The sequence below is a fragment of the Chlorocebus sabaeus genome, chromosome 15 (genome assembly GCF_047675955.1).
Source record: "Chlorocebus sabaeus isolate Y175 chromosome 15, mChlSab1.0.hap1, whole genome shotgun sequence".
NCBI classification, from domain to species: Eukaryota; Metazoa; Chordata; class Mammalia; order Primates; family Cercopithecidae; genus Chlorocebus; species Chlorocebus sabaeus.
This window is the reverse complement of record NC_132918.1, coordinates 2368117-2390557: the sequence shown is the minus strand read 5'-3', so window position 1 is coordinate 2390557 and position 22441 is coordinate 2368117. Positions and strand designations below refer to the sequence as shown.

Below are 22441 nucleotides of genomic sequence, written 5' to 3'. Positions count from 1 at the left end.
TAAAAATAATTATTATTAAATAATTATTAATCATAGTAAGAGATTAAATGTACAGACTCTGGAGCCAACCTTCACGAGTTTGAATCCAAGCTCTGCTATTTCTTACCTATGTAACCTCGGGGAAGTCACTTACGACTTCCTCTTCAGGATCCTATCCTCTAATCTAGAAAAGATAATCAGTTTCTATGTCTGACATTCATTCTCTAGATTTAAGAGAACTATGCATAAGAACATCAATTTTCTTTGGGTTCTGGACTTTGGAAGAAATCACAGAATTTTAGACCCAGAAAAAAAAATCTCAGATCATCAGGGACAAAAATCAGCAACATTTTTGTGGCTGGGCATGGTGGCTCATGCCTGTAGGCCGATGCGGGTGATCACCTGAGGTCAGAAGTTCAAGACCAGCCAGGCCAACATGGTGAAACCCTGTCTCTACTAAAACTACAAAAATTAGTTGGGTGTGGTGGCACACGCCTATAATCCCAGGTACTCGGGAAGATGAGGCACAAGAATCACTTGAACCTGGGAGACGGAGGTTGCAGTGAGCCGAGATGGCGCCACTGCACTCCAGCCTGGGCGACAGAGTGAGACTCTCTCTCTCAAAAAAAAAAAAAAAAAAAAAAAACATTCTTGTGACGTTCACTTGAAGAAGTATGCATAAAATGTGTTTTCTTCATAATTTCAGCTCTAAAACAAGAAAAGCAATAATACTCCAGGCTTCCGTGATGCCTTAAAAAGACTTTGCAAACCCTTCAAGAGGCTTCGATTTCTTCTCAAAAGGAAACTCACCATTAACACTCACCAAACTGACTATGGTAAGGAAGCATAACTAGCTTTCACTCTACCCTCATCATTCTCCTTTTGAGAGGCTAGGTAACTAAGGGTCCCCAATTTGATACACCAGGTATGTGCTTTCAGACAATTTCATTGAAAGTCAACTCTGAAATGGCATTTTTCACAAGCCCATGAAAATATCAAAGCCAAACACACACAAAAGGTAAGCATTCAGATTGGTCTTCTGAAACCCTAGGGAAAATGATCCCTTCCGACATTTGCTCTTTTGAGTTCTTCCTACAGCTATAATAGCCTGAGCTCCCAGAGCTAAACAGCAACATGCCTATTACAGACAGACAGGACTTATAAATCTACTCACATTCCTGCCTTCACAGAATAGTCTTCAAACATTTCAATATCTTTTAAAAATGCACTTAGAGGAGGCCAAGGCAGGTGATCACTTGAGATCAGGAGTTCGAGACCAGCCTGAACAACATGGTAGAACCCTGTGTCTACTAAAAATACAAAAATGAGTTGTGCATGGTGGCACATGCCTGTAATCCAAGCTATTCGGGAGGCTGAGGCAGGAAAATCATTTGAACTCACGAGGCAGAGATTGCAGTGAGCAGAGATGGCACCACTGCACTCCAGCCTGGGCAACAGAATGACACTCCGTTTCAAAAAAAAAAAAAACCCCACCACACTCAGAGGCCGGACGCGGTGGCTCATGCATGTAATTCCAGCACTCTGGGAGGTGGAGGCAGGCAGATCACTTGAGGTCAGGAGTTTGAGACCAGCCTGGCCAACACGCCGAAATCCTACCTCTACTAAAAGTAAAAAATTAGCTGGGCATGGTGGTGCTCACATGTAGTCCCAGCTACACAGGAGGCTGAGGCAGGAGAATCACTTGAACCCAGGAGGCAGAGGTTGCAGTGAGCCAAGATCATGCCACTGCACTCCAGTCTGGGCGACAGAGACCCTGTCTCAAAAAAAAAACAATAATAAAATTAAACATAAAAATGCACTCAGGTTTTTCAATATGAAAAGCATTCTGGGCTGGGCACAGTGGCTTATGCCTGTAATCCCAGCACTTTGGAAGGCTGAGGTGGGCGGATCACGAGGTCAGGAGATCGAGACTATCCTGGTCAACACGGTGAAACCCTGTCTCTACTAACAGTACAAAAAATTAGCCGGGTGTGGTGGTGGGCACCTGTAGTCCCAGCTACTCTGGATGCTGAGGCAGGAGAATGGCGTGAACCCGGGAGGCGGAGTTTGCAGTGAGCCAAGATCGCGTCACTCACTCCAGCCTGGGCGACAGAGCGAGACTCCATCTCAAAAAAAAGAAAAAAAAGGAAAAAAAGAAAAGCATTCTGCAGATGGATGTGGTGATGGCTGCACAACAAGGTAAATGTACTTAATGCAACAGAAGTATACACTTAATGGTTAAAATGGTAAAATTTCTATTATGCTTATTTTACTAAGATTATTAAAATGCATTCAGTTCCATATTTTAGCACACAAATTATTCCGTTTATAAACCATATTTATGCTTTTTGCTTCTTTTCCTCTTTATTCAGATTACCTGCTTTTTGGCCAATTGAGAAGCATGGAAACCTGAGCAAATCCTAAGCAGCAAGAGAAAAAGAGGCTATTTTTCTTTATTGATGGCATTCCCTGTTCAATTCAAAAAACAATCTGAAATTAGGAAAAGATAAACTAAACTCTTAAGATTTAACAACAACAAAAAAGATTAAGCAGTTTGTCATTTTTGTTGTTGTGGGGATTTTGTTAGTTTTTGTTTGCTTCCAATTTAAGGCAATGTTTTTGCTGAAAAGGACAATCCTACTAAAGAAAATGAGGACTAGGAACCGTATGTGAATGTCAACCATCCAGTGTATGAATAAACAGTGTATGGGTGAATCGCTATGAAAACTTGAAAGGAAAAAGAAAGACTAACAAGGAACATATGAAAGAACTATTAAAACAGCTAAATGGCCGGGCGCGGTGGCTCACGCCTGTAATCCCAGCACTTTGGGAGGCCGAGGGAGGTGGACCACCTGAGGTTGGGAGTTCGAGACCAGCCTGACCAACATGGAGAAACCCTGTCTCTACTAAAAATACAAAATTAGCCAGGTGTGGTGGCACATGCTCGTAATCCCAGATACTCAGGAGGCTGATGCAGGACAATCGCTTGAACCCGGGAGGCGGTGGTTATGGTGAGCCAAGATCACCACTGGCCGGGCGCTGTGGCTCAAGCCTGTAATCCCAGCACTTTGGGAGGCCAAGACGGGTGGATCACGAGGTCAGGAGATCAAGACCATCCTGGCTAACACGGTGAAACCCCATCTCTACTAAAAAATACAAAAAACTAGCCGGGCGAGGTGGCAGGCGCCTGTAGTCCCAGCTACTCGGGAGGCTGAGGCAGGAGAATGGCTTAAACCCGGGAGGCGGAGCTTGCAGTGAGCTGAGATCCGGCCACTGCACCCCAGCCTGGGCGACAGAGCAAGACTCCGTCTCAAAAAAAAAAAAAAAAGATCACACCATTGCACTCCAGTCTGGGCAAGAAGAGCAAAACTCCATCTCAAAAACAACAACAACAACAACAAAACAAAACAAAACAAAAAACAGCTAAACATATTTCCTCTACAGTTTTAAAAGTACTGTATCACATATTAGACACTCATCATGCAAATAAAGTCCTGAATCTTAACAATGAAAACTGGTCCTTTTCCAGGTTTCAAGTTAAACTTGAGCCTTTTTATCTTGTTACTAAAGTTGCCATATGCATGTTCAGAGCTCTGAAGATATAAATAAAAACTAGAATTATTGGTTTTTTATATCCTTTTATAGTAGTAATTTTTATTATTATGGCATACATTCTAATAGAATAACTATTAAACTCAGTTATTTCATAACAAAATAATTGCATAAAGGAAGGATAATAACCTGGAAGTATTAAAAAGTGACCATTCAGGATAGGATCATCTGTATATTTGGGTTCATGGTCCCCAAACTTGGCTGGCCATCAGAATCTCATAGGAAGGAGTTGGGGCGGGGAGGAGAGAGAGTGTGTATGTGTGTATTTAACTACAAATTTCTGCCTGGGTGTAGTGGTGCGAACCTGTAGCCCCAGCTACTCAGGAGGCTGAGGCAGGAGGATCACTTGAGCCCAGGAGTTCAAGTCCCGCCTAGACAACATAGCAAGACCTCATCTCCTTCAATCAACCAATCAATACAGATTTCTGGACTCAACCCCCATAGATTCAGATTTACTAAGTATGAGGTATAGCTTGGGAATCTGTACACTGATAAAGCTCCCCGGGAGACTCTGATGATCAGTCATGTTTTAGAAAACCTACCGTAATAAGTTTATTTTACAAAAAGAGTCCATTTTACCTTTCTACCAGTCTTCTATTATCATTTTCAATTTCTGCTTTTCTGTTTTTTGTTTTGAGACGGAGTCTCACTCTGTTGCCCAGGCTGGAATGCAGTGGTGCAATCTCAGCTCACTGCAATCTCCGCTTCCTCGGTTCAAGCAATTCTCTGCCTCAGGCTCCCGAGTAGCAGGCGCCCACCACCACACCCAGGTAATTTTTGTATTTTTAGTAGAGATGGGGTTTCACCATGTTGACCAGGCAAGTCTTGAACTCCAGACCTCGTGATCCACCTGCCTCAGCCTCCCAAAGTGCTAGGATTACAGGCGTGACCCGCCACGCCCAGCCCAATTTCTGTTTTTTAATAAGCAACAAATAGCCTACTGCAAGCCTAACACTGTTCTAAAGGTTAATGTGCCTTATCTTCTCTAACCATCACAACTCTGTGAGACAGGAAAATAATATTACTGCCATTTTACAGATGAGGAAACTGAAGTCTAGAGAAGTTTTAACAAAATTATTCAACCAGCAACTAGTATAGCCAGAATTCAAAGTCACACTTGTAAGTCTCCAAAGCCTACCTCTCCTGGAACATGAACAATGACTCAAATGGCTGTATTTTTAGCCTTGCTTCTGATACATTTTAGACAGTTATCTGAACATCATCTGTTTCCTCAGCTGTAAACATGGCTAATAATAATATCTATCCTACTTAGCTCAAGACTTTTGAGAGAATCAAGATGTGAAACTGCGTTCAAAGTCATGAAAAATTACTGAAAAACAAAAAACAAGCTATTAATGGTGGAATTAGAGAGGACTGAGAAACAATCTGGCATAGTAAAAGGTTAAATGCACAGACTCTGGAGCTTCAGGGTCTGAATCCAAGCTCTACTATTTCCTAGCTATGTAACCTTGGGGAAGTTACTTAATTTTTCTGTGCAACGGTTTCTGCATCTGCAAAATGCAGATAAAAAAACTGATTGCAGAATTTTTTGCAGAATTTTATAAGGATTAAATGAATTAATGCATGTAAAATGCTTAGAATAGTGTTTGCCACATAGTAAGCACTCAACAAGTGCTGGATGTTAGAATCCTATACAATTTTTTAAAGAAAGCATCACATTTAAAAAAAAAAAAAAAAAAGTTCAAATACTTAGTGACAACACAAAAGGACACTAGAAGGTGGTGGCATTTTCCTCCCTTATAGAAATCAGGGTAAATCCCGCCAATTTTGAAAGGAAACATTCTGGGTAGTTTCAATTTTCAACTACAATTATGTTGCTTCCAAAATGCTTCATTTGTGCAAATAGTTAAGATCACTCGCTGTAAAGTCGTATCTACTTTTTCATTTTTAAGTATCTTTTTAACTGAAAAGTATCTCTTTGATTTTATTTTAAGTTCTGGGATACATGTGCAGGACCTGCAGGTTTGTTACATAGGTAAACATATGTCATGATGGTTTGCTGTACCCATCAACCCATCACCTAGGTATTAAGCCACATATGCATTAGCTATTTATCCTGGTGCTCTCCCTCACCCCACTGTGCTCCCTCTCCACAGGCCCCAGTGTGTGTTATTCCCCTTCTTGTGTCCATGTGTTCTCACTGTTCAGCTCCCACTTATAAGTGAGAATATGTGGTGTTTGGTTTTCTGTTCCTGTGTTAGTCTGCTGAGGATAATGGCTTCCAGTTCCATCCATGTCCCTGCAAAGGATATGATATAGTTCTTTTTTATGGCTGCACAATATTCCATGGAGTGTATGTACCACATTTTCTTTATCCAGTCTATCATTGATGGGCATTTGAGAGTTGATGTAACTCAAATGTAACCCAAAACTATAAAAACCCTACAAGAAAATCTAGGCAATGCCATTAAGGACATTAGCACAGGCAAAAATTTCATGATCAATAGCAATTGCAACAAAAGCAAGAATTGACAAATGGGATCTAACGAACTAAAGAGCTTCTGTAAGGCAAAAGAAACTACCATCAGAGTGAACAAACTACAAAATGAGAGAAAGTTTTTGCAATCTATCCATTTGACAAAGATCTGATATCCAGAATCTGCAAGGAACTTAAACAAATTTACAAGAAAAAAAAAAAAAACCATTAAAAAGTGGGCAAAGGACATGAACAGATACTTCTCAAAAGAAGTCATGTATGCAGCCAACAAACATGAAAAAAAAGCTCAACATCACTGATCGTTAGAGAAATGCAAATCAAAACCACAATGAGAAACCACTCACACCAGTCAGAATGGCGATTATTAAAAAGTCAAGAAACAACAGATGCTGACAAGGCTGTGGAGAAACAGGAATGCTTCTACACCGTTGGTGAGAATGTAAATTAGTTCAACCATTGTAGAAGACAGTGTGGTGATTCCTCAAAGACCTAGAACCAGAAATACCATTTGACCTAGCAATCCTATTACCTGAAGGAATATAAACCATTCTATTATAAAAATACCTGCACATGTATGTTCACTGGAGCACTATTCACAACAGCAAAGACATGGAATCAATCCAAACGCTCTCACTGATTTTTAATGTATTTTTGTTATAGTAATATCACAATTTCTTATCAGGTTTTAGGTAGTAACTTTCCTTTGCTTCAAATAGCCTCCTACAGCATTTGACTTCTAATTCAAAAGCTAACTGAGTAGCTTCCAAAAGGAAAATCATAACAATGAGCTGGATCAAAAGAGTGTGTAATGTGTCAAAAGGAAACTACACTATTCCTAAATGAGTTATTTACTAATAACAAAGAGGAAGTGCTATGGTAATAATTCTCACCAAAAAAAATATAATTTAATGATGCTCTTAATGATGCTCTAAGCAACTCTCATACCATATTAGTTTACGGTCAGTCTGCAGTTGCAGATAGAGTCTGAAACAAAGTTGGCAATTGACTAAGAAATCCCAGCTGGTAGTCATGTTAAATTTCCAATATACTGCAGGAAATGTTGCCAGTGATTCAACAGGTGACACCCCTTCCCTTTTTCTTTTTTCTGAGTTACAACAAACTGAAACAAAATTGCCCCAGAAGTTCTGTTACCAACTAAAAGAATTAAACATAAAAATTCCACTGCAATGTTTCAAAAAATAAAACACTGAATCTGAACAGACAAGAAATATTGTTTCCATCAACATTTATATACCACCTCTAAAGCATATTAACAGAATAGCCCAATGAGTATGTCTATATAGTCCTCATATCTTCAACATTCTAATTATCCTAAGTTTACATTCGAAAGATTAATTATAAATTTCAATACATTATAACAAGTACATGGAACTCAAGTAACCCACAAAAATATAAAGAAAAATTAATTTTGGATGCATTGGATATTGTGAAAATTGATTATATACATTGGAATTATCTTGTCATACCCAATTAAATTAGAGTCACGAGACCGGGGGGAAGAAAAGGAAACGAAAAGCATTTAGGGAACAAGCACCTGCCCAGGGATTATCTGGCAAGCCAGCTGCTGAAGTGACCTATTATAACCTTAAGATCAGTTTTACCGAGTAGCTGCGGAAACGAAATGCTGTAACTCTAAGACTAGTTTTACCTTCCACAGTCACTCACAAATCAGAGCATGCCAGCTCCCAAAAACTTCGCTAGTGCCAATGCATTTTCTTTCAAAACAACACATAACATTTCTCTAATAAAAACTTCAATCTTTTCTTTGTTCTTTGGACATACCAAAGACCAAGGCAGTCTGTGTGTATGCCCAAATTACAATTCTATTGTCTCAAATAAAACGTGTTGTTCAGAGATTCATCTCTATATTTGATTTCTGTTGATAATATCCAACTATATTTTATTCTAATACACTATTTTAGAGACCAGTTATAACATCTTGCTCATGATAAACATCTGAAACTAGTTCAATTAGTAAACATCTATCTCTGTCAAATCGGCATTTTTACAATACATCTGTGCAACTCAGTGTTGAGAGGGGATTTACCAAACATACCTCTCTGGCAATGTTACTCAGAGCTTCATCTTCTGCAGAAAATCGGTCTTTCACAGGTGTTCTTTTCCTCCCAGAACCAGGAGTCCCCATCTTGTGTTCTTAACAGTCTTTTAACTTTGAAAGTGATTTAACTGTGTTTTCAGCCCTGAAGTAAACAAAAACATAATAATTTATTTCTTTCTGTGCTATTTTCATGTTCATTTATACATTCACTTTTAAAAGAGAAATTGTATATTTTCTTAGAGAAATCAGTCACCAAATACCTCTTCCCATTACCAAATTATTCCAATAAATTTTAGAATATTTAATTTTATACTAATTACTAAATCTCCCAACTCTTTTCACTATGCTACCCACGGCAACCTGTGAGAGTGTATTATAATATTAGCCTCAGAAAGCTGCCATCAGCAGAAATTCTACTTAACCACTCAAAATTACTATAGCTGGGCAGCCTGGCCAACATGGTGAAACCCTGTCTCTACTAAAAATACAAAAATTAGCCAAGCAGGGTGGCGCACATCTGTAATCCCAGCTACCCGAGAGGCTGAGGCAGGAAAATCACTAGAACCCAGGAGGCAGAGGTTGTAGTGAGCCAAGATTGCGCCACTCCAGCTTTGGAGACAAAGTGAGACTCTGTCTCTAAATAAATAAATAAATAAATAAATAAATAAATAAATAAATAACTATAGTTATTTCTAAAACCAATTTCCATCCCAGAATGAAAAACATTTCAGAAGTTACTCAGCCTAAACTTTTAGAAGATGTTCAAGAGGTTTTACTACTAAGCCTTATAGTTACAAAACTAACTTTGCCTTTTAGTGTAATTTAAGAAAAATTCCAATTAAATCACAACAACGCCAGACACGGTGGCTCTCACCTGTAATCCCAGCACTTGGGGAGGCTGAGGCGGGCAGATCACTTGAGGCCAGGAGTTCGAGACCAGCCTGGCCAACGTGGTAAAACCCCCATCTCTACTAAAAATACAAACATTAGCCGGACCTGGTAGTGCATGCTTATAATCCCAGCCACTCCGGTGGCTGACGCACAAGAATCACCTAAACCCAGGAGGCAGAGATTGCAGTGAGTCAAGATCATGCCACTGGACTCCAGCCTGGGTGACAGAGACTCTATCTCAAAAAAAAAAAAGGACAAAAAAACCCAACCACCATAAAAAGAAAAAAATGAAAGTTTATTATTCTGCAATTAATGATAACCAACACTGTCCATGTAACAAATACCTGAGTGTCTGTTGTTACCAGGTACTATAGGAGGTGCTAAAGGTACAGTGATGAACAAAACTGATGTAGTCAAATTATTAAGAACATATCGCCAGGCGCGGTGGCTCATGCATGTAATCCCAGCACTTTGGAAGGCCAAAGCGGGTGGATCACCTGAGGTCAGGAGTTCAAGACTAGCCTGACCAACATGGTGAAACCCCATCTCTATTAAAAATACAAAATCAGTGGGACATGGTGGCACATGCCTGTAATCCCAGCTTACTTGGGAGGCTGAGGCAGGAGAATCACTTGAACCCGGGAGACAGAAGTTGCAGTGAGCCAAGGTTGCACCCCTGCACTTCAGCCTGGGCAACAAGAAGGAAACTCCTTCTCAAAATATAAAAAAAAGAATATATCTGTGAACCTGTTAGTATTACTTATTAGACCTATTTTAACAAAAGGGAGAAGAAAAACCCAACCGCCAGGATTAAATAATAAGGATGAAAAAGACCATCTAACCTTTCTAACACATGGTATTTGAGATTAAAGATTACCATGAAAGAATGCAAGCCAAATTTCGTGACCTGTTTTCTTCTATACACATTGCTAACAAGTATAGCTCATTTAGCTAAATATTCCGTAACTTAAAAATATTTTGACTTCCTTTAACAAAATAAACCAGCAAAATTTCATTACAGTATGAATCACAAAAGAATTCTCAAGTAAGTCTGTCCTCACAGAATTGGCTATATTGAAATTCTAAATGACTTTAATGTACTGGAATTTACTTGATTCAGGCTAAATAAAGCAGAACTACTCCACCAAGAAGTTTTCTCCAATAAAGATTCAGGACATTCGCAACTTATCTGACACCATTTCTCATTCATCAGAGCTAGCTTATTATTCTGTCCACCAGAATAAAGACTGATGATGGTTTATTACTTTTATTTCACTAGAGAAGATATATCTGGATATGATTATTAAGAACTCATTTAAAAATGGAAACACCAGCTGGGTGTGGTGGCTCATGCCTGTAATACCAACACTTTGGGAGGCCAAGGCGGGCAAATCACAGGAGATCAGGAGTTCGAGACCAGTCTGGCCAACATGGCAAAACCCCATCTCTACTAAAAATACAAAAACTAGCCAGGTGAGATGGCACATGTCTGTAATCCCAGCTACTTGGGAGGCTGAGAGAGGAGAATCGCTTGAACCCAGGAGGTGGAGGTGGAGGTAGCAGTGAACCGAGATCATACCACTGCACTCCAGCCTGGGCAACAGAGCGAGACTCTGTCTCAAAAAAAAAAAAAAAAAAAAAAAAAAAGGAAACATGAAAAAATGTACTTCTTAATGTAGCAGCTGATATATCCCAGATACAAATTAGAACAACTCCTGAAAAGGACAGAAAAGTTTTCTCAGGGGTCTCCAATCATCTTCAGCATAATTTTAAAGATTATACACTTAACTAATAGTAATAGTGTATACATTGCTGGTGGGAATGTAAACTAGTACAACCACTAAGGAAAACAATATGAAGATTTCTTTTTTTTTTTTTTTTTGAGATTGGAGTCTCGCTTTGTCGCTCAGGCTGGAGTGCAATGGTGCAATCTCGGCTCACTGCAACCTCCGCCTGCCAGGTTCAAGCAATTCTCCTGCCTCAGCTTTCCAAGTAGCTGGAACTATAGGCATACGCCACCATGCCCAGCTAATTTATGTATTTTTAGTAGAGACAGGGTTTCGCCATGTTGGCCAGGCTGGTGTCAAACTCCTGACCTCAGGTGATCTGCCCATGTTGGCCTCCCAAAGTGCTGGGATTACAGACGTTAGCCACCAGGCATGACCCGAAGATTTCTTAAAGAACTAAAAGTAGAACTACATTTGATCCAGTAATCCCACTACTAGGTCTCTACCCAAGGAAAAGAAGTTATTATACGAAAAAGACACATGCACACACATGTTCATTGCAAAACAATTCACAACTGCAAAGATACGGGAAAAACCCAAGTGCTCATCAACCGACGAGCAGATAAAGAAAATGTGGTATATACACTGTACCATGTAATACTACTCAGCCACAAAAAGGAATGAAATAATGCCTCTTGCAGCGACTTGGATAGAGTTGGAGGCCATTACTCTAAGTGAAGTAACTCAGCAATGGAGAATCAAATATAATATGATCTCACTTATAATTGGGAGCTAAAATATACAGACGCAAAGGCATAAGAATGATATAATAGACTTTGGGGACTTGGTTGTGGGGGCAAGCGCAGGGGGGTAAGGAATAAAATACTACATATTGGGTACAGTATAAACTGCTTGGGTGATAGATAGGCGCACTAAAATCTCAGAAATCACCACTAAAGAACTTACCCATGTAACCAAAAACCATCTGTACCCCAAAAACTATTGAAACAAATTTTTTTTTGAAACGGAGTCTCGCTCTTTCTTGCCCAGGCTGGAGTTCAATGGCACGATCTTGGCTCACTGCAGCCTTTGCCTCCCGGGTTCAAGTGATTCTCCTGTCTCAGCCTCCCGAGTAGCTGGGACTACATGTGTGTGCCACCATACCTGGTTAATTTTGTAATTTTAGTAGAGACGGAGTTTCACCATGTTGGCCAGGCTGGTCTTGAACTCCTGACCTCAGGTGATCCACCCGCCTCAGCCTTCCAAGGTGCTAGGATTACAGGTATAAGCCACATGACCAGCCGAAATAAAATTAAAAAAAAAAATGGTAATGGTGTATACAAATATTAGCCACCTACTAAAAAAAAGCAACATGCAACACAATGTTCCTTTTCAGACTACAGTGACAATTTAGTGAATGCACTGTGGTATCATCCAATATTTGTCCATCAGTCAGCTTTCCAAGGACACAATGAAAGATATTTCACAGAAGCAGGAGAAAAAATGTAAGCATTTTCTAATTTCAGGCACATAAAAATAATTAGAGAATAAAAATAGATTTGGCTAGAAGTATATCAATAGTTTAACAGTGGTTTTGTTAGGAAGATAGCATTATGGATGCATTTTTTTCTTAATTCTCTAAAATTTCAATAGCATTGAGGAAAAAGAGACGCATTTTGAAACCAGACGTGGTAGCTCACGTCTAATAATCCCAGCACTTTGGGAGGCTGAGTCAGGAGAACTGCTTGAGCATAGGAGTTTGAGACCAGCCTGGGCAACATGGCAAAACCCTGTCTCTACAAAAATTAAAAAAAATTAGCCAGGCATGTTGGCATGTGCCTGTAATTCCAGCTACTTGGGAGGCTGAGGTGCGAGAACTGACTGAGCCTGGGAGGTCGAGGCTGCAGTGAGCCATGATCACTGCACTCCAGCCTGGGTGACAGAGTGAGACCCTATCTCAAAAAAATAAATAAATAAAAATAAAAACATTCCAATCTAAGGTGCAAAAAATAAACTAGCCCCCAACTGGATCACATCCAAATTAAACATAATATGCTATACTACTGAGACACCAATCTGAAACCACCGCTGGTAGCATTCTTTTGAATCTTTCTTTTCTTTCTCCTCTATCCCCATGATCCATTTTCTTTCTTTCTCAACTAACAATGCCTAAGCCTTACACCTGCCAGAGTACTCCTGGACCACAGATTTATGTAAAAAATTCTTTCTTAAAATTGCTTCCAAACAAAATGGTTTCAACAAGCTCCAGAATAGGCAGCACTGAGAAAGAGATGAGAGGAAAAAGCAGCACAGGATAAGCAGGAAATAGGAACAACTTCCTATCTTCCTTATCCTTCTTGTCATATCTACAGAGGGCACCTAGGTGTTTATATGACTGATTGGCCAGGTCCAGCTGCCTTTTTCAGTTCACATAACACAGATCAAGAATGACCTAGCTCAAAGGATAACCTAGCACTTTTAAAAGAACTGTATTATTTGTACCCTGCAGGCAGGTTTCCTTACCAGTATTAGAAAAATGACGAGACTGGGCAACACGGTGAAATCCTGTCTCTACAAAAAAAAAGAAAAAATTATCCAGACAAGTTGATGAACACCTGTAGTCCCAGCTACCTGGGAGGCTGAGGTGGGAGGACTATGTGAGCCAAAGGAGGTCAAGGTTATGGTGAGCCATGATAATACCACTGCACTCCAGCCTGGGTGACAGAGGGAGACCCTGTCTCAAAAAAAGAAAAAAAAAAAGGAAAAAGGAAAGGTTTTTCAGTTCTCATGCAATCTATTTTCTAGTAACTCCAGGTCATTCTGTATCAGTGATGGAGGAAACCTTGAAAGAAATAAGATTCCTAACATAGCCAGTGGGAAATCTTTCAACAAAATGACAAAACTGAGAATGTAGACTCAAAGGAAACCTTAAATAGATTATTTTGTTTCTGATCCTAAAGGACTTGCCGTAAATTTCTACCCCAAAGTTTCCTCAAGAACACTTTTCTTCAGGAGCACATTAACTCCTTCGAGTGTTTCCTTGGTGGTATCAAACAACTTAAAGAGCTAAACCTTTTCCTCAATTGATAAGAACAAAACTGCCTGTATTTTTGTCAAGTCCTTTACCCACACAGTGTCAAGTTGATGTTCCCCGGATGGTTTTATCATGAAGCATTTGTCTACTTAAGGAAAAGAAGGAAAGGATCTTCAGGATCTTGTGGAATATAAACCTTCCAAAACAGACAGATATTTCAATTAGGCTTTCTCTTCTCCAATGAGCTTCTCATATAATACACATCTGAAACAACAGGCATTTTGCCACAGTAAAAGTGGCACTTCAATCATGATATTGTCCACTTTTGTAAGAACAGAATGTGCATGTAGCACCAGTATGTCACATTCTAAATATAGGACACTTAGAAAGTTCTGTGCCTAATCTGGATCCTGATAGACAGCTCCTTTATATCTAAGTATTGCATCATGGAGAATTCAAAATATTGTCCCTATATGTCTTTGCATCACAGCTGCCATTACTGTGAACACTAGTCTGCACAAGAAAACATTCTGTAGTTATTCATAAACAAATCTCAGTACATGGAATTGTCCCTGAACTAAAGACTTAGTGTGATTGCAGTTGTTGCCACTTGACAAAACTTAAAATGAAAAGATTCAAGTTCAATTGATTGCACTACCACTTGCTGTGTTACCCTCCCCACTTTCTATGCCTCCATCTCTTTATTAGTTTCATCAATATAACATGGTTAATGTGAGGCTCAAATGAATGAAGAAAAATCCAAGCATTTAACAAACTATAAAGCACTCCATAAATATTTAAAGCATTCTGAATTAACTACCTGTTTTTCATATTTAGCTTGTGAAATTGACAAAAAAAAGCAATCCTGGCCTTTATAATTTCATACTTTTAACTAAACAAAAATATCCTTGATTTCCTCCAGCATGCACTGTCTAATAGCATTAAACCATGCTAAGAGTTTCTGCTATAGTACAGAACAATTTGGAAAAAATAAATGCCTTAACTATAATCATTTTGCTGTCTAGCACATGTATATAATAAAAACAAAAAAGGAGAAATTCTTAAGGAACTTTGTATCAAAGTTTATTTTTAAAACTCTAAATGAATAACCAAGTTTTGGGAGTGCAGCCTTATAATAGTTATGCTAGTCTTCTTAGTAGAACACAAGTGACTTGAAACAGAAGACAGAGATCATTAAACGTTGTATTTAAAATATTTGCATATTGTTCTATGTAAATTTTACCTCAAAAGAAAAAAGTCCTCTATACAAATATTAAACTCTAGCCAATCATGTGCATGCTAAAATATTTAGGGTTGAAGTGTACTGAGATCTGCTACTTCAAACTGCAACAACAAAAGATTAAATGACGGAATCCAGATGGTAGGTACATTACCGTTCACAGCACAACTCTTTCAATTTTTCTGTATGTTTAAAAAAAATTGTTTTTTGAGACAGGGTCTCCCACTCTGTCTCCCAGGCTGGAGAGCAATGGTTCAATGGTTCGATCTCGGCTCACTGCAACCTCTGCCTCCCAGGCTCAGGCGATTCTCCTGCCTCAGTCTCCCAAGTACCTGGGACTACAGGCCCACACCATTGCACTTGGCTAATTTTTGTATTTTTGGTAGACACAGGTTTCGCCATGTTGGCCAGGCTCATCTTGAACTCCTGGGCTCAAGCGATCCACCTGCCTCAGCCTCCCAAAGTGCTAGGATTACAGGCGAAAGCCACCGTGCTCAGGCTATGTTTAAAATTTTTTATCATCGGCCAAGCATGGTGGCTCACTCCTGTAATCCCAGCACTTTGTGAGGCCGAGGAAGGCAAATTGCTTGAGCCCAGGAGTTTGAGACCAGCCTGGAAAGCAAAGTGAAACTCTGTCTCTAAAAAAAAAAATTTTTTATTTTTTATAATAAAATGTTGGGGAAAGAGTAACTGCTTAAGAAGTGTGGATGACTAGGTGAAAAAAAAGGCATGGGAATTAGGAATTGCAATTAAAAATCTTGAGGGAAAAAGAAAAGGAAGGCAGAGGTAATCATAGCACTGAAGAACACCCAATAGTTACATGCACATTAAAAATAAAGATTATGTGGGGTGTGGTGGCTCACGCCCGTAATCCCAGCACTCTGGGAGGCTGAGGCAGGAGGATCACCTGAGGTCAGGAGTTCGAGACCAGCCTGACCAACATGGAGAAACCCAGTCTCTACTAAAAATACAAAATTGGTCAGGCATAGTGGCACCTGCCTGTAATCCCAGCTATCTGGGAGGCTGAGGCAGGAGAATTGCTGGAACCCGGGAGGCAGAGGTTGCAGTGAGCCAAGATCGTGCCATTGGACTCCAGCCTGGGCAACAAGAATGAAACCCTGTCTCAAAACAAACAAACAAACTAAAGATTATGGCAGGGCACTGTGGCTCATGCCTGTAATCTCAGTACTTTGGGAGGCTGAGGCAGGCAGACCACTTGAGCCCAAGGGTTCAAGACCAGCCTGGCCAACACGGTGAAACCCTGTCTCTACAAAAAATACAAAAATTAACCAGGCGTGATGGCACACACCTATAGTCCCAACTACTTGGAAGGCTGAGGTGGAAGGATTGCTTGAATCCAGGAGGTAGAGGATGCAGTATGCCTTGATCACGCCACTGCAATCCAGCATGGATGACAGCGTGAGACCTTGTCTCGAAAAAGTAAGATAAAATAAAGATTATAGGCAGGCAGAAAATGGCTCCAACCAGAAGAGGAAAAAAGGAAAGGAAAGAGAGAGGAAGACAATGAGAAGGAGAGGGAGGAGAGAGGGGGGAAAAGAAGAGGGAGGGAGGGATTACAGTTAAAGACATCAATCCTGCAAATATCTAAATGAGATCGTTACATTAAAATGAATAAATCATTAGCAGAACCTACAGGAAGAATATAGAAGGTATATTCAGAAATTGAGGCAAAGTACAAAATGAAAAAAATATATACAGGCAAAACTGGAAAACTTGGCAAAACAAGGAAAGGCAAATGCTAAACACAAACTAAATGTCAGAACAACATTAGAAACTATAATGGTTCATTTAAACTCATACTTCATAAAGAATAATGCTTACAAAGATGAGAACCTACATAATCATTCCTTCTACTTTTATAGTCAGTTGTCCTAAGAATTACCGAAGATATTTTTAAAGTCTCATATTTTGACTACCCACTATCCTCATATCTCCAATGCAACTGATTATCTTTCCATTTCCTCTCTTCATACGATAACATGCCAGCAGTTGCATTTCTTTACTTGGTAAATTTATGTTCATTTAATGTTCATTTACAGAATAAATGGGCTATATGTTGGACATAAATCTTTATACTATTTCATCAACTGTGCAGAACCCAAATTAGGAAGATAGACTAAACAACAATTCACTTATCTGTATTTTCTGAGAAGCAAACCACTTTCTAGTACCATTCAAATAGCTTCCTTTCTTGATACCTTTTAAAGTATCTCAGAGATGTATGGACATACAATCAGAGGATAAAAGAAAGGAAGACTGACAATTACATATTGCTAAGAGTAGGAAAGACTTAAAAGTGTGAAACAGGTCAGGCAGTGGTGGCTCACACCTGTAATCCCAGCATTTTGAGAGGTCGAGGCAGGGGGATTGCTTGAGGTCAGGAGTTTGAGACCAGCCTGGCCAGCATGGTGGAACCCCATCTCTACTAAAAATGCAAAAGTTAGCCAGGCATGGTGGCGCATGCCTGTAATCCCAATTACTCGGGAGGCTGAGGCAGGAGAATTGCTTGATCCTGGGAGGCAGAGGTTGCAATGAGCCAAGGTCGTATCACTGCACTCCAGCCTGGGCAACAGAGCAAGATCCCACATCCAAAAAAAAAAAAAAAAAAGCGTGAAATAAAGCAGAAAACAGGAAAGGACTAGAAGTATTAGAAAGAAAAATATAAGCCCAGGTAGCAAAGAACCAAAGAATCAAGATGAAACAAAAAATAAGAGAAACGGGAACACATGTAAGGAGGATATAATTTTTCAATATTTAAAAAAAGTGCAATCAATATGAAGGAGGCTCTAAAACTAGAAATTTTCATAAAATAAAACCTATCACGTACCTTTAATTTTTCCCTTTTCAACAAATATCTACTGAGAATTTGCAAGGCACTATTTACATAGCACTGTCACTGCCTTGTAAGTAGACAAAAGAGAACACTGGGAAAATAAAAGTGGTAAAGAGATCAGAGAGAAGGTTCTCTGAAGCACAAAAGTTTTTATTTTGAAGAAGTCCAATTTATCCATTTTTTTCTTTTGTTGCTTCTTTTGATGTCATATCCAAGAAACCTACCTCAAGGCCATGAAGATTTATTTTTACATTTTCTTCTAAGAGTTTCACAGTTTTATCTCTTATATTTAAGTCTGTGATCCATTTTCAGTTCATTTTCGTGTATGGTATGAGGCAGAGATCCAACTTCACACTTTTGCACATGGATATCTATTTGTACCAGCATCATTTGTTGAAAAGACCATTCTTTCTCCCACTGAATTATCTTGCCACCCTTGTCAAAAATCAACTGACCATAAAAGGATTTACTTTCCGGATACTTAATTCTATTTCACTGAGCTTAATGGCTATCCTACGCCAGTATCACACCATCTTGATTAACATAGCTTTGAGGTAAATTTTTTAATTGGGAAAAGTGAGTCCTCCAAATTTTTTGTTCTTCCTCTAACACTGGCTATTCTAGGGCCCTTGCATTCCCATATAAATTTTAGAATGAGTTTGTTACTTTCTCTTTTTTGTTTTCGTTGACACAGAGTCTCGCTATCAGCCAGGCTGGAGTGCAGCAGCACGATCCGGCTCATTGTAACCTCCTTCTCCCCGACTCAAGCAATTCTCCTGTCTCAGCCTTCTGAATACCTGGGATTACTAAGGCATGTGCCACCACACCTGGCTAATTTTTGTATTTTTAATAGAGATGGGGTTTCACCACATTGGCCAGGCTGTTCTCAAACTTCTGACATCAGGTGATCTACCTGTCTCCGCCTCCCAAAGTGCTGGGATTACAGGCGTGAGCCACTGTACCCAACCTGAGTTTCTCAATTTCTGGGAAAAAAAAGGAAAGAAAAAGAGGGGGGAAAAAAAGGCAGCTGGGGTTTTGACACAAAAATTAGCCAGGTATAGTGACTCACACCTGTAGTCCCAGCTACTTGCAAGGCTGAGGCAGAAGGACTGCGTGAGCCCAATGAGTAAGCCCTAGGCAAAACAAAACAAAACAAAAAAAAATCACTTAAAAGTCTTTATATTAAGTAGTTAGACCTCCAGGTCCCCCTTTCCATTGCTAGGCTACTACCTCAGCTTCAACTTTATCTCCTATTCCCCAGGATATCAGAAGTTCTAGAAGACAAAGGAGCTCTGGGGAAGGGAAGGGTGAGCAATGGGAATAGGAATGGAGTAGGAAGTGTGGGCTTAGGTGAAAGTATGCATTTTGAAATGTGGGACTGCTTCAGCCACCTTTAAATCACCCACCCTGCTACCAAAATATATACCGCTCTTCGAGGGAGGTCAACATTGACCAACCCCACCTACTTTCAAACCAAGAAGTCTGTGAAAATCCCCTAACTCAAAAGAATAACTTTGTGAAAATAAACTGCACAGGAAGAAGAAAACTTCAAAATTAACCATCATTAATATCTTCAGAAAATTAAGACAAATTATAGCCATGAAACAAGAACAAGAGGCTATTAAAATTTTCAGAGAATAGGGTCGGGCACAGTATCTCAAGCCTGTAATCCCAACACCTTGGGAGGCCAAGGCAGGCGGATCACCTGAGGTCAGGAGTTCGAGACCACCCTGACCAACATGGTGAAACCCCATCTCTACTAAAAATACAAAATTAGCTGGGCATGGTGGCACACGCCTGTAATCCCAGCTACTCAGGAGGCTGAGGCAGGAGAATCACTTTAACCCAGGAGGCAGAGGTTGCAGTGAACCGAGATCATGACATTGCACTCAAGTCTGGGCAACAGGAGCAAAACTCTGCCTCAAAAAAAAAAAAAAAAAAAAAATTCAGAGAATACAAGATCTTGCAAATTAAAACATGATAGCAGAAATTAAAAACATAGTAGAAATCAGCAATTACACTCTTAGGTATATACTCAAGAGAACTGAAAACTTATGTCCACACGAAAACTTGTAACTGAAATATTCACAGTAGCATTATTCCTAACAGCCAAAAGTGAAAACAATCCCAATGTCCATCAGTTGATGAACAGATAAGCAAATGTGGCATATCCATACAATGGAATATCATTCAGCCATAAAAACAAATATATTGGGCCTGGCATGATGGCTCATGCCTGTAATCCCAGCACTTTGGGAGGCCAAAGCAAAGGGATCACTTGAGGTCAAGAGTTGGAGACCAGCCTGGTCAACATGGTGAAACCCCATCTGAAAAAAAAAAAAGATTAGCCAGGCACGGTGGGACGCATCTGTAATCCCAGCTACTCGGGAGGCTGAGGCATGAGAATCGCTTGAACCCAGGAGGCAGAGGTTACAGTAAGCCAAGATCGCATCACTACACTCCCTCCAGCCTGGGCAACAGAGCAAGACTGTCTCAAGAAAGAAAACAACAACAACAACAAAAAGGAATAAAGTATCAACTCGTGCTACATACAACAAGAGTAAATCCTGAAAAGTGATAAAAGCCAGACACAAAAACTACATATTGAATAACTTCATTTATGTAAAATGTCCAGAACAGGTAAATCCATAAGGACAGAAAGTATAATAGACTAGTGCTTTCCACAGTCTCGGGTAAAGAGGAAATGGAGAGGACTGCTATGGTATGAAGTTTCTTTGTGGGGGTAATGAACACTTCTGGAATTAGTGCTGATGGCTGCACAACTTTGTGACTACACTAAAAAACCACTGAAAAGGTCACTACTTTAAAGGGGAAAATTTTATGATACATGAATAGTACCTGAATAAAAAAATTAGTTTTAGAAAACTCAGGTTGGGAAATAAAGTTCAGGAAGTCTGACAGAAAACAGGAAAAAAAAAAAAAAAAAAAAAAAGAGAGAGGTAGAAAATAAGAAAGAAAAATATATAAGGTTAAAGTATCAGTCCAGAGGGACCAACATTCAACTAACTAGAGAAAGAGAAAACAGGCTGGGTGTGGTGGTTAATGTCTATAATCCCAACATTTTGGGAGGCCAAGGCGGGCAGATCCCTTGAGTTCAGGAGTTCGAGCCTGGGCAACATGGCAAAACCTCCTCTCATCTCTATCAAAAACTACAAATATTAGCTAGGCGTGGTGGGGACTGAGACGGGAGCATCACTTGAGGCCAGGAGGTCAAGGTTGTAGTGAGTCATGTTGATGCCACTGTACTCCAGCCTGGGTGACAAAGCAAGACTCTGTCTCAAAAAAAAAAAAAGAAAAGACAGAGAGAGAAAAAGAAAACAAAAATAAATTATTAATCAAATGACTTCCCAGAAGTTAAGAACATGAGTTGCCAGACTAAAAGGGCCCAAAGTGTTCAACACAAGTCCTGAGTTCACACCAAGGCATATCTTAGAGAATTTTAAACAATGAGAACAAAGATGACTTTACAACCTTTCATGGGGTGGGAAAGTCAGGCCACACATCAAGGATTAAGAATGGCTTCAAGACTTTCAAAAGTGATTCTGGAAACAAGAAGACGATAGAATGATGCCTTCAAACTCCTGAAGGAAAAGTATAGATGATCTATAAGTAGCCTGTATCAGTCAAATCCCTCTATTTCTCATACTTGATTATTAAAGACATTTTCGGACATGAAAGGTCTCAAAAATTTACCTCTTTTACACTCTTTGTCACTAAGCTACTAGAAGATAGGCTTCACCAAGTAAAAGTGAAAAACCACAGAGAGGGAAACTTAGCATACAGGAAATAAACAAAGAAGAGGGGCAAAAGGGAATCTCCAGAAGAATAATAGGTATCTCAGAAAGAAAGCTACAGATTAGAGCAATATGACTCAAGAGACACAATGAAGGACTCTCATTACCAAAATCCCCACAGCCTTTGGGGCACAACCATTTAACATGAGATGTGCCTGGTCCAGGTTTTCATTAGAATTTAGTTTGTCTTGACCCCGTGCTGATGAAGTTCCTGGAGCCTAGATGGGCTGAAGTCTTATTTCACAGCACAGATGTGTTTTGCTTTTCCTTATTCTTGAGAGCTAGAGCATGATGAGCTTAGCTTAGAAGCAAAACCACATAGAGCAATCTACTCTCCCAATCACATTTCTTCTAGATATTTACCATAGTATCCTGTAAACACTTTAGTTTCACCAGATTCCCTGATTATGGTGAGCCTGTGTTTCTCCAGACTCACTAACAAACTTTCCCAATGACTTGCCAAAAAGGATCAAGGAAGACTCTTTTCAGCTTATCTGCTGGGAGCTTTCATCTAATAGCAGCAGTATGTACCTTTCCCTTCACAGCCTCAGCTGATGCTTGCTATTCAGCTTTCCAAAACAAAATGATATACTTCTTAGGGATACATACCATGGCAGAGATTGGCTTATTGTTCACCAAGGCATTTTCCCTTTTCTTCCTTGCAGTTAAGTGTAGCCATTTGACTCAGTTCTAGCCAGTGGAATGTGGACAAAACAGATGTATACCACATCCTGGCCTGGCCCACCAAACT

The 22441-nt window shown here is 39.7% G+C and overlaps 1 protein-coding gene across 14 annotated transcripts in view; it reads right to left on the bottom strand.

The window, feature by feature from the left end:
* The window catches only part of LRRFIP2 (LRR binding FLII interacting protein 2), a 132189-nt gene that overhangs the window by 96980 nt on the left and 12768 nt on the right, over positions 1–22441 (bottom strand). For 13 of the 14 annotated variants that reach the window (XM_007971800.3, XM_007971801.3, XM_073023372.1 and 10 more), the window contains one exon: positions 8127–8271. In XM_007971800.3, coding sequence (XP_007969991.1) covers positions 8127–8216 — 90 coding nt within the window. In that variant the 5' untranslated portion in view covers positions 8217–8271. Of the gene's footprint in view, positions 1–8126; positions 8272–13270; positions 13319–22441 lie in introns of all 14 variants that reach the window. The other variant, XM_073023361.1, reaches the window with a different exon arrangement.